At 46.9% G+C, this 12989-nt stretch overlaps 1 protein-coding gene across 7 annotated transcripts in view; it reads right to left on the bottom strand.

Moving 5' to 3' along the window:
* Window positions 1-12989, bottom strand: part of cmah (cytidine monophospho-N-acetylneuraminic acid hydroxylase) — a 130863-nt gene that overhangs the window by 85781 nt on the left and 32093 nt on the right. For all 7 annotated transcript variants that reach the window (XM_078947916.1, XM_078947919.1, XM_078947915.1 and 4 more), the window contains one exon: window positions 5340-5530. In XM_078947916.1, the coding sequence (XP_078804042.1) occupies window positions 5340-5530 (191 nt within the window). The remainder of the gene's footprint in view (window positions 1-5339; window positions 5531-12989) is intronic.

Below are 12989 nucleotides of genomic sequence, written 5' to 3'. Positions count from 1 at the left end.
TAACAAACTGACTAAGCTATACTGGCATCCGTGCCCTTAGACCCCCCCTTCGCGGTAAGGAAAAACACCTAAAAAAACGGATTCCGGACAAAACGAATAAACCTCAGGGGTGCCCACATGGAGGAGGGATCCTCCCCCAGGACGGAAAGGCGATTTACCAGAACTCTTAGAGAAGAATTAACTTATCTAACCCTACAACTACATACATAAAGGGTTAGTGTTGGGGTCCAGCAGACGAGCTTCATCCAGCCGTGGTTGAGGGGACAGGTGGGGGTGCGAGTCGAGCCATAGACAGGAACCACAGCCAGGTGTGGGAGCGGGAGCAAAGGCGAGGTAACACAAACTGAATGGTCGCTCACTTGCGGGGTCTTGTCTCCCTTCCTCCTTATCCTACACAAGCACTAAACACACAACACACACACAGAGGTGCGCAGCGCCTGCCATCACGTCTTCTTTCTTCCTTTCTATATGCGCTAGAAAACGCTGCTGCTTTCAGCACATACACACACAAATGCACTGACTAGCGCCGCACGTCTCCTTTCTTCATATGCACTAGCGAAAACCTGCTGCTTTCAGCACACACACATAAACACACACACACTTGCGTTGGTCTGTTTCTGTATTCCTCCTATGCGCTAGCGAAACAGCAGCTTAAAGCAGTGGCCAAGCTGCTTTTCTGGTTACTCCTCCTGTACTGAAATGGTTGAGGGTTATGAGGTAGAAGGAGCATAGAAGGCTTTAAAATGTAGATAGTTGCACTGCAGTTAGGTTCCACTTGGCCTTTACATCTCTCCCCCTTCCTCACTCTATCTTGTTCTACGACTCACAACTACAGATTAGGCGCACCGGCTCATAGGGCGCCCCCTGCTGGCGGAAGAAAATTTATGACTTTTAAGTGCACTTTATAGTCATGAAAATATGGTAAGCAGCTATATTTTTTATAGCAGTTTAAGTGATGATGAGCTTAAAGTTAGAAATCGAAGGGGTGATGGTGAATGTAGTCAGTGGGTATGCGCCACAGGTTGGCTGTGAGTTAGAAGTGAAGGAGAGATTCTGGAGTGAGTTGGATGAGGTCATACAGAGTTTCCCCAGAGGAGAGAGAGTTGTTATTGGAGCAGACTTTAATGGGCATGTTGGTGAGGGCAATAGAGGTGATGAGGAGGTGATGGGCAGGTTTGGTGTGAAGGAAAGGAATCTGGAGGGACAGATGGTGGTGGACTTTGCGAAGAGGATGGAAATGGCTGTAGTCAACACTTACTTCCAGAAGAGAGAGGAACATAGAGTGACATACAGAAGTGGAGGTAGGAGTACCCAGGTGGACTACATCCTATGTAGACGAGGTCATTTGAGAGAGGTTATTGACTGCAAAGTGGTGGTAGGAGAGAGTGTAGCCAGACAGCACCGCATGGTGGTGTGTAAGATGACTCTGGAGGTCAGGAAGAAGAAGAGAGGGAAAACAGAAAAGAAGACCAAGTGGTGGAAGCTACAGAATGAAGAAACTTGTGAGGAATTTAGGCAGAAGTTGAGACAGGGTCTGGGTGGTCAGGATGAGCTTCCAGATGACTGGGAAACTACAGCAGAAATTATCAGGGAAACAGGTAGGAAGGTGCTAGGTGTGTCATCTGGAAAGAGGAAAGACGGTAAAGAGACTTGGTGGTGGAATGAGGAAGTACAGGAATGCGTCCAGAGGAAGAGGTTGGCTAAAAAGAAGTGGGATGTAGAAAGGACTGAGGAAGGTAGACAGGAGTACAAGGAAGCGCAGCGTAGAGTGAAGAGAGAGGTGGCAAAGGCCAAACAGAAGGCTTACGATGAGCTATATGACAGGTTAGACACAAAGGAAGGAGAGAAGGACTTGTACAGGCTAGCCAGACAGAGAGACAGAGATGGGAAGGACGTGCAACAGATAAGGGTGATTAAGGACAGAGATGGAAAGGTGCTAACAACCCAGGAGAGTGTACAGAAAAGATGGAAGGAGTATTTTGAGGAGCTGATGAACGTGGAAAATGACAGGGAAAGAAGGGAGGAAGATGTGGTTGTTGTGGAGCAGGAAGTAGCAGAGATTGGAAAGGATGAGGTTAGGAAGGCTCTGAAAAGGATGAAGAGCGGAAAGGCCGTTGGTCCTGATGACGTTCCTGTGGAGGTATGGAAGTGCTTAGGAGAGGCAGCAGTGGAATTTCTAACAAGGTTGTTCAATAGTATTTTAGAGAGTGAGAAGATGCCTGAGGAATGGAGGAGAAGCGTTCTGGTCCCGATCTTTAAGAACAAGGGTGACACGCAGAACTGCAGCAACTATAGAGGAATAAAGTTGATGAGCCACACAATGAAGCTGTGGGAAAGAGTAGTGGAAGCCAGGCTTAGGAAGAAGGTGGAGATCTGTGAGCAGCAGTATGGTTTCATGCCCCGTAAGAGCACCACTGATGCCATTTTTGCTTTGAGAATGTTGATGGAAAAGTACAGAGAAGGTCAGAAGGAGCTGCATTGTGTGTTCGTAGATTTAGAGAAGGCGTATGACAGGGTGCCGAGGGAGGAGCTGTGGTACTGTATGAGGTCGTCTGGAGTGGCAGAGAAGTATGTCAGAGTAGTTCAGGACATGTATGAGAGAAGTATGACGGTGGTGAGATGTGCTGTAGGTCAGACAGAGGAGTTCAAGGTGGAGGTGGGACTACACCAAGGATCAGCTTTGAGTCCTTTTTTGTTTGCTATGCTGATGGACAGGCTGACAGACGAGGTAAGACAGGAATCTCCCTGGACAATGATGTTTGCGGATGACATTGTAATTTGCAGTGAGAGTAGAGAGCAGGTGGAGGAACAGCTAGAGAGGTGGAGGTTTGCTCTGGAAAGAAGAGGCATGAAGGTCAGTCATAGTAAGACAGAATACATGTGTCTGAACGAGAGGGATCAAGGTAGAAGCGTTAGGTTACAGGGGGCTGAGGTGAAGAAGGTGCAGGAGTTTAAGTACTTGGGGTCAACAGTTCAGTGTGATGGGGAGTGTGGAAAAGAGGTGAAGAGGCGAGTGCAGGCAGGTTGGAGCGGTTGGAGGAAAGTGTCAGGAGTGTTGTGTGACAGAAGAGTGCCAGCAAGACTCAAAGGAAAGGTGTACAAGACAGTGGTGAGACCAGCTCTGCTCTATGGGTTAGAGACGGTAGCAGTGAGACAGAGACAAGAGGCTGAGATGGAGGTAGCGGAGATGAAGATGTTGAGGTTCTCCTTAGGAGTGACCAGGTTAGACAGGATAAGGAACGAGTACATCAGAGGGACGGCTCATGTTGCCTGTGTTAGCGACAAAGTCAGAGAAGCCAGACTGAGATGGTTTGGACATGTTCAGAGGAGGGATAGTGGATATATTGGTAGAAGGATGTTGGAGATGGAGCTGCCTGGCAGGAGGGCAAGAGGACGGCCAAAGAGGAGATACATGGATGTCTTAACAGAGGACATGAAGTTGGCTAATGTTAGGGTAGAAGATGTCCATGATAGAGTGAGGTGGAAAAGGATGATTCGCTGTGGCGACCCCTGATGGGAAAAGCCGAAAGAGAAAGAAGAAGTGCACATGTACAGTTGAAAATAGATCTTGGGTATCATCATCATCATCATCATGGCCATTTATGGTGGTACCGTGATCATCACTGTTGCCTTCCCCGCTGTGTCATTAACTACACAATCTGTGGCCCCCTGTTAACTGATAGACACATTGCTTCTTCTCCACAAATACTAATATAATAACACAATAACAGTTTTTGTTACTTAACAACGCAGAGATATTCATCGAGGCCACCCTGGACCAGTTCAGGTCAAGGGTTATTAGAAGGGCTGGTAAAATCTTTTCAGGTCTCTCAGACTGTGAAACAGAAACTCTGCTACAGTCCAAAAATAGTACTGCGGCCTGCTCCTTTACAATTACAATCATTCTTTCAGAATAAGAAACTTGGCCAACAAACATGATTCTAATTCCAGTGTGGCTCCACTGGTGTGTGAATGTGTATGAATGTCCCGGTGATGGTCAGAGGGGCTGTAGGCGCGAACTGGTAGCCACGCCTCTGTCAGTCTGCCCCGGGGCAGCTGTGGCTACAACAGTAACTTACCATCAGCAAGTATGAATGAAAAATGTACACATTGTAAGCACTTTAAGCATCTGGAAAAGCACAGTTAATCCAATCCATTATTATTATTATTATTATTGTTATTATTATGGTTATTATTCTGACCAACAGATCTGCAAACTCCACAAATTTGTTGGTCCCGTTAAAATGGAAAGATGGACCTAAAAAAGCCTTGTCTTTCTCATGTTTAGGTTTGGAACTGTTTTGTTACATCGTCACGTAAACTTTCTGGTAAAAGGCTGACGCTGAAATACTTTGTCCTTTCTTACTTTGATTAGGACTAGTGTGACGTGGCTACACAGCACAAAGAGAGCGTTTATCTCAGCTCCTGTCCTTCCCATACAGCACTGTCCTACTATAAAGACACTGCATGTAAGTTAATGTTTAAAAGACATAACAGGGCGATGTAAAGATAGATGTATTTACAATTGCTGATGACAGCATTTAACAAATGAGGGAGGAGATCTCTATCTTTTTCTTGGACTATCCTTAGACACTCATCTAATATTGTGTGTTTTCTTATCGTGCTTATCTTACCTTGACAGATGTTTGCAAATTCCTTTACTTTATTTACAACAGCATCTTCTTTTAGCAAGATTGAACTGCTTTTGATTGGTAAGACAGTAAAACATGAAATGAATAAATGAATGAATGGATGGATGAACGAATGAATGAATGAATGAATGAATGAATGAATGAATGAATGAATGAATGAATGAATGAATGAATGAATGAATGAATGAATGAATGAAAGAATGAATGAATGAATGAATGAATGAGACGTTTGTTATACATCTGAGCGTGCACAAGAGTCTCTGAACCCCAAGTCTGTTGGACTGCATAAAACAGCCGTCTGTAGGTTAATGTTTCAGACGAACAGTCAAAAGTCATGAGAAGAATCTGCTGCTTCTCCTCTCCAAAGGAGACTAGAATGATATTGATGTTCAGACCTCAGACCAGTGTGTTCACAATGTCTGGGATTTGAACACTTGACCACCTGAGGGCCTTTGTGCAAAACATATGTAAACTAGTCAGAAATGTGTTCAGGCAAAAGGTAATGCAAATTTATGTGTTTGGATTGGAGTTTAAAGACAGAGAAAACTCGATCAAGTCATTTGTTTTGTTCTTTCAGTGAAAATCTTTTTAACATGCCTCTTTTTCCAGATTTGTTTCTGATGACTTCTGGCTCAGAATGAAAGTCCCGCCGCAGTATTCTTGCTCAGGAGGAAGAGGGGGGTGTACCTGAGGTGGTCCGAGTGCATATGGCTGATATAGATGAGGTCAGCTGAGCAAAGGCGCTGCTTCCAGTCGGCCGGAGGCTCGTGGAGGAGCCACCAACCACGGGCGAAAGCTGGGCCGGTGAGCCACGGATCCAGGAGACACTTCCTGTTTCCCAGCTGCAGCTCCATGCAGGCGTGGGTCAAGTATGTGACCTTGTGGACACAAAGTTAACAAATCAATATTTTCCACATCCCCACCGTTGATGGTTGAGCTCTGTGTCAACAAATGTTACTTCCTTAAAAGTGTTTATGGAATTCCTGTTGTCAGTAATATAATAGCCAATATTTTTATGGCAGGTACTTTAGATTTTCTCTTCGTTTGGGCTTTTCCCTTCAGGGGTCGCCACAACCAATAGGCTTCCTCCATCTAACCCTGTCTCCTGCATCCTCTACCAGCAGCTACCTTCATGTCTTCCTTCTCTGCATCCAGAATCCTTCTCTCTGGTCTTCTAGAGTCTTCTAGACTCAGCGTCCTTGAGTCTCTCCTCTGGACATGTCCCAACCATTTCAGTCTGACTGGATCTCCAGAACCTCTAACATGTTTTGTCCCTCTGATGTCCTCCTTCTTGATCCATGCTGGTCCCTCCCAAAGAGAACCTCAGCATCTTCATCTCTGCTTCCTGTCTTCCTCAGTGTCTCTAGGAAACATCATGGCTGCTCTCACCACACATTTATACACCTTTCCTTGCATTTCAGCTGAAACTCTTCTATCACACCTGACACTTTTCTCCACCCATTCCAACCTGCCTGCACTCTTCTTCACTTCTTTTCCACTCTCTCCATTCCTCTGGACTGCTGTCCCTAGATCCTTCAGATCTTTCTTCATCTCTTCTTCCTGTAACCTCACCCTTCCTCTTGGGTTCCTCTCATTCACACACATGTTCTCGGTCTTACTGCCGCTAACCTTCATTCCTCTCCTTTCTAGGACAAACCTCGACCTGCTCTCTACTCTTACTACAAATCACAGTATTGTCTGCAAACATCATAGTCCGTGGTGGTTCCTGTCTAACCTCATCTGTCCAACACCATTGCAAACAGGAAGTGGCTCTGATGTCCCTGATGTAATCCCACCTCCACCTGAACTCCTCTGTCACCCTTGCAGCACATCTCACCCCTTTCTTACAGCCCTCGTTGTTAGGAACCGGTCCCATCTTCCCCACTGGTCATCAGCAGGAACAATCACTAAAGTACTGACCACTTCCTGGTTTCCGTATTACCATTCCCATCGGCCCTTGCCCTCAAAACCAGGATTTTCTCCGGCTGCTTCCACCCATTCATTACTAATCTGTCTCTCATCTGCAATCACACACCTCTAAATATCCAGTGCACTTCGCTCTGCTCAGTGAGAAGGATCGTATTTACTAACCTTATGTTCATGACCCTGTGGTTAGGGGTTAAAAAAGAATACTACCAACGTATTCCCTTGGTGTCGTAAAAGACGACTAAAAGGGACGGAGCAAGAGGACTGGGAATCCTCTCCCGTGTAACTGTTTCCTAACTACGGACAAGGCAGAGTTGGGAAGCCTTAGGATTGGGTCGTTGAATGTGCGGGGGTGTAGTACGGACGGAAGCAAAAGAGATCTGATTGGAAGGATGTTTGGAAGGAGGGGAATGAGCGTGTTAGCACTGAGTGAGACAAAGATGAAAGGGAAGGGTGAGTGTGTGTTTGGAAGTGTGAGTGGGAGAATGTCTGGTGTAGAGAGCGGGAGAGCAAGAGAAGGTGTGGCTTTGCTGGTGAGCTGTGAGGTGAGACAATGTGTGGTTGAATGGAAGGAGGTTTCACCAAGACTGATGTGGGTGAAAGTGAAATTTCTGAAGGAGTTGTGGGCGTTCATGAGTTCATATGGTCCTGGCAGTGAGAGGAATGAAGAGGAGAGAGTGACCTTCTGGAACGACTTGGATGAGTGCTTGCAAGGATTTGGAGCAAATGTGAATGTAGTGCTGATGGGAGATCTGAATGCTAGAGTGGGTGATGAGAAAATTGAGGGTGTTGTTGGCGTGCATGGTGTTCCTGGAAAGAATGATAATGGTGAGAGACTGATAGGAATGTGCACTGAAAGAGAGATGGTGATTGGGAATACATGGTTCAGAAAGAAAGAGATCCGTAAGTATACGTGGGTGAGGCAGAATCGTGGAAGTGTGATTGATAAAGCACTGATGGATTGTGTGGTGGTTTCAAAAGTTGCATGTAGTAGATTGCTGGATGTAAGTGTGAGGAGGGGAGAGAGTGGAGGTATGTCTGATCACTGTCTGGTGGAAGGAAGGTTGCGTGTGGGTATGCCATGGGTGAGATCGAGAAAGAGTGGGGATGCAATAGAGGTTCTGAGAGTGAGTGTTTTGAAGAACAGAGAGAAAATGTGTGAGTATCAGAAAGAATTAGGTGGCAAATGGAATATGGTGAAGGAGCAAATGGTTGTTGGAGTGGAGGAAGAATGGCAACAGTTCAAGAGTGCAGTGGTTGGATGTGCAGAGGAAGTGTGTGGTGTGAGACGTGTTGGGGGTGGTGTAAGACAGGGAAGTGAATGGTGGTGCGAGGATGTAAGGTTGGCTGTAGCTGAGAAGAGATGTGCGTACAAAGTATGGCTGCAGAGAAAGGACAGGGAGTCATATGAGTGTTATAAGGAGAAGAAAAGGGATGCTAAGAGAGCTGTGCGTGAGGCAAGAGCGGCTGCGGACGAAAGGTGGGGCAGACAGTTGACTGATAATTTTTGAGAGAACAAGAAAATGTTTTGGAAGGAGGTGAAAAAGGTGCAAAAGGGAGTGTCAGGGAGGGAGGAGAAAGTAAAAACAGAAGATGGAAGGATGTTGAATGAGGGGAATGCAGTAAGAAAAAGGGGGCAGAGTATTTTGAGAGGCTGCTGAATGTGGAGGAAGATTGGGATGCTGTTATTGGGATGGATGGAAGGGAAAGTAGACTAAATGTATTGGGAGAGTTGAATGAAGTTGAATGAGAGTTGAATGTTGATGTGGGGGGAGAAGCAGACCCATCACGGGCAGCAAAGAGAGAGCTGACGAGTTTAACACCTTTTTCAATAGGTTTAGCTCTCTGAATGCCTCAGCCTCCTTCCCCCAACCTCCACCACACCACCCCCGCTCCTGCTGCCTCTCAGCTATCTGACCTCCTCCCTCATGAACCCCCCACACCTCCTCACCTTTCTCCCCCCTCTACAACACCACACCTACTGGGCCCACAGTCCATCACCCCTCCCCCCAGTCCAACCACACACCCCCCCCCCCCCCTCCCTGTTTGACTGTAACAGCCTGCCAGGTTAAGAAACAGCTAGAGAAACTTAATCAGCACAAAGCAGCCGGCCGGGATGGCGTCAGCCCTCGTACCCTGAGGACCTGTGCCCACCAGCTGTCTACGGTTCTCCAGCATCTCTTCAACCTGAGCCTCAGACTGGAGAAGGTGCTCCTCTGGAAGACCTCCTCCCTGGTCCCTGTACCCAAGAAGACCTCATCTAACCCCGGGGATTCCCGTCCAGTTGCCCTCACTTCTCACGTGATAAAGGTGCTGGAGAGGCTGGTGTTGGCTCAAGTGAGACCGTTGGTGAGCTCTTCTCTGGACCCCCTGCAGTTTGCCTACCGGCTGCGTCTGGGGGTGGATGATGCTGTCATCCATCTGCTGCAGCAAACTCACTCACACCTGGATGGTGGTGGAGGCATGGTGAGAATCACCTTCTTTGACTTCTCCAGTGCCTTTAACACCATCCGGCCTTCTTTACTGGGTGATAAGCTGTGTTTGATGGGTGCTGGTGCTTCCACCGTCTCCTGGATCACTGACTACCTGACAGACAGGCCACAGTTTGTCCGACTGGGCGGCGTCCTGTCTGACGTGGTGCTGAGTGGTGTGGGAGCCCCACAGGGCACTGTGCTCTCTCCATTTCTGTTCACCGTAATACACCTCAGATTTTCAGCACAACTCAGAGTCATGTCACCAACAGAAATTCTCTGATGACTCTGTGGTTGTGGGGTGTATAAGCGGTGGACGGGAGGAGGAGTACAGGAGGCTGGTGGACGGATTTGTGGAGTGGGCTGGAGAGAATCACCTGCTGCTCAATGTGGACAAGACCAGGGAGATGGTGATCGACCTCCGGAGGAAAGGGACAGTCTTACAACCCCTCTGCATCCTGGGCAGGGATGTGGAAGTGGTGGAGGAGTTTAAATATCTGGGTGTGACTATCGACAGCAGACTGAGCTGGAGGAGCCACAGCACTGCTGTGTACAAGAAGGCCTGCAGCAGACTCTACTTCCTAAGGAAGCTGAGGTCATTCAATGTGTGCAGCAAGATGCTGGGATCTTCTACCGGTCTTTGGTAGCCAGCACCTTGTTCTCCTCTGTGGTCTGCTGGGGAAGCAGTATTGCAGTCAGTGACACCAACAGACTGAACAGCTGATCAGGAAGGCGGGTTCTGTCATTGGCTGCAAACAGGAAACCTTTGAAGCAGTGATGAGGGGAGGTCACTGAACAGACTCCTTTCAATCATGGACAACCCAGAGCATCCTCTCCACCCTGTTCTGAACAAACAGCGGAGCTCCTTCTTTAGGAGGCTCAGACAGCTCTGCTCCAAAACTGCCCGGTACCAAAAATCATTCATACCCAATGCAATAACCCTGTGCAACAACTCACAATGCAAAAGATAACCTTTGCACATCTTTATTATCTATTTATTTAGTTTTCTATTTTGCACATGTCTTTTGCACATCCTTTTACCTGCACTGTTCTGTAAATAGCTTTTTAAATTATTCTACCTTGATGTTTGCATTTACGCTACATTTTCTTTGTTCTTGTTATTTATTTATTTTTATATCTTTCTAAGTCTTTTTTTCCCTCTGCTGTCAGTTGCTATGGTGACAAACAAATTTCCCACATGTGGGATCAATAAAGTATTTTCTGATTCTGATTCTGAAGCGTTGATCACGGGAGAGGAAGTTGAGCAAGCTGTGGGAAAGTTGAAAGGCTACAGGTGTGGATGGGTGTGCTGTGGAATACCTGAAGTGTGGTGGACCGATTGTGATCGAGTGGTTAGTGAGATTGTTGAATGTGTGTTTTGCAAATGGGCAGGTGCCGCTTGATTGGATGAGTGCATGTGTGGTTCCCCTGTACAAGGGTAAGGGTGATAAGTATGAATGTGGTAGTTTTAGGGGTATTAGTCAGTTGAGTGTTGTAGGCAAAGTGTATGGGAGAGTGCTGATTAATAGGGTAGTGGAGGGGACTGAGTGTATGATTGGTGAAGAGCAGTGTGGTTTCAGGAGAGGTAGAGGGTGTGTGGATCAGGTGTTTGTTGTGAGACAGGTGTGTGAAAAGTTTTTGGCTAAGGGGAGGGAGGTGTTTTGGGCATTCATGGATTTAGAGAAGGCGTATGATAGGATTGATAGAGAGGCGTTGTGGGTTGTGTTGAGTATGTATGGTATTGATGGTAGATTGTTGGAAGGTGTAAAGAGTTTTTATAGAAACAGTAGAGTGTGTGTGAGAATGGGAAATAGCATGAGTGAGTGGTTTCCTGTGAGGGTTGGTTTGCGTCAGGGATGCGTGATGTCTCCGTGGTTGTTTAACATTGTATATGGATGGTGTGGTAAAAGAGGTGAATGAAAGGGTGTCGGGTCCGGGTGTGAGCATGATAAATACTGACGGCAGCGAATGGAGTGTGAATCACTTGCTGTTTGCAGATGATACTGCACTAGTGGCTGACTCAGAAGAGAACTTGGCACGTCTGGTTGAGGAGTTTGGAAGGGTGTGCGACAGAAGGAAGTTGAGAGTGAATGTGGAAAAGAGCAAGGTGATGAGGTGTACGAGGTTAAAGGGTGAACGTAGATTGAATGTGGCATTAAATGGGGAGTGTTGGAAGAGGTAGAGTTTTTTCAGTATTTGGGGTCATGTGTCTGTGTGGATGGTGGAATAGGGGGAGAGGTAGAGTTTAGAATCCACGAAGTACGAAAAATATGGGGGGGAATGAACAGAGTGTTTGAATGTAGGTCGCTGGGAAAGGATGCGAAAAGGAGATTGTATGAGGGTGTGGTGGTGCCTGCAGCGTTATATGGGGCTGAAACATGGAGTCTGAAAGTGGCGGAAAAGAGGAAGCTGAATGTAGTTGAGATGAGATGTTTGAGGAGTATGTGTGGTGTGACGCGTATGGATCGAGTGAGAAATTAAGTTATCCAAGAGAGAACTGGTGTGATGCGGGAGTTGGCTTATAGAGCAGAGCAAAAGGCACTGGGATGGTCTGGACATGTTGAAAGAATGGGAAGGGAGCGATTGGTGAAAAGGGTATATGAATCTGATGTGAGTGGAGTGAGAATGAGAGGAAGACCGCGAATGGGATGGACGGAGGGTGTAAGGAGAGCGTTAAATGCAAGAGGGATGACTGTGGTGCAGAGGAGAGAGGCTGCTCAGGACAGGGATGGGTGGAGAGAGTTTGTGTATGAATGAATGGAGGGGTGTGGTAGAGGTCTGGTCTTGGGATGAAACGGTAAGGGGAAACCAGCCTTGGCTGAGGCCCTGCTGTGGAGGTGCCCACACTGGGCTGTGCAGCTGACCCTGGTGCAGTGTGGTGTGGCTTAGACCAGTCACACACGCACACACACACACACATACACACACTGAAGGAGGAGGGTTTGGGGAAGAGAAGGAGGAAGTTAAGATTGTGTGCCCTGTCTAGGCTACCCCACTTTGGTGGGACACAGCTCGGGTATATAGATAGATGGATGTTCATGGCCTATGTTTACTCAGCTGTGTCACTGATGTTTGCTGGTCCTCAGTCCCGGATGAAGCAGAGCGCTGCCACCTTCATCTGCCCATCTTGGCGTTTTCCCTGTTTTTTGCTCATTCATATTAAACTCTGCAAATGGATCCGTCTGCCTCCGACTGTTCATTATACTCATACATGTCATGCAGTACTCTAACATAATTCACTGTCACTCCAGACTTCTTCTTCCTCACAGTTCTTCTCTGGACATTCTGTCATAAACCTTCTCCAGATCTACTGAGACAGCGTCTCTCTCTCTAACATGCTCTGTACTTGTTTATCAACTCAAAGCAAAGATGCATTTGTAGTGCTCTTTCTTGGTATGAAACCATCCTGTGCCGTAGAAATGTTCACTTCTGCTCTTAGTCTAGCTTCAACTACTGTTTTCCATTATTTAATTGTACGGCTCATCAGCTTTATTTGTTGGTAGTTGCCACAACTCTACACATCTCCCTTATTATTAAAATTGGGTTACACTTCTAGAGAGGCGTTGTAGGTTGTGTTGAGTATGTATGGTTTTGATGGTAGATTGTTGGAAGGTGTGAAGAGTTTTTATAGAAACAGTAGAGCGCGAGTGAGAGATAGCATGAGTGAGTGGTTTCCTGTGAGGGTTGGTCTGCGTCAGGGATGCGTGATGTCTCCGTGGTTGTTTAACGTGTATATGGATGGTGTGGGAAATCCCTTTAGACGTGAGAAATGATTCCACTTGGTGTTCCAGAGACTCTCCACCGCTCTCCGTTTCAACACTGCTAGCGCTATTAGTATTAGCAATGCTAACTCCAGCTGCATTTAGCTTTGCCCGAGGTTTGATCGGTACTCCAGTGAGAATGACATTATTCATCCTTACCTGTTGTTCCACACCGTCCA

The sequence above is a fragment of the Oryzias latipes genome, chromosome 5 (assembly GCF_053564925.1).
Source record: "Oryzias latipes strain Hd-rR chromosome 5, Olatipes_Hd-rR_3.1".
Lineage (NCBI taxonomy): Eukaryota > Metazoa > Chordata > Actinopteri > Beloniformes > Adrianichthyidae > Oryzias > Oryzias latipes.
Note: the sequence above shows the minus strand (reverse complement) of the source record. Positions and strands in the feature narration are given on the sequence as shown.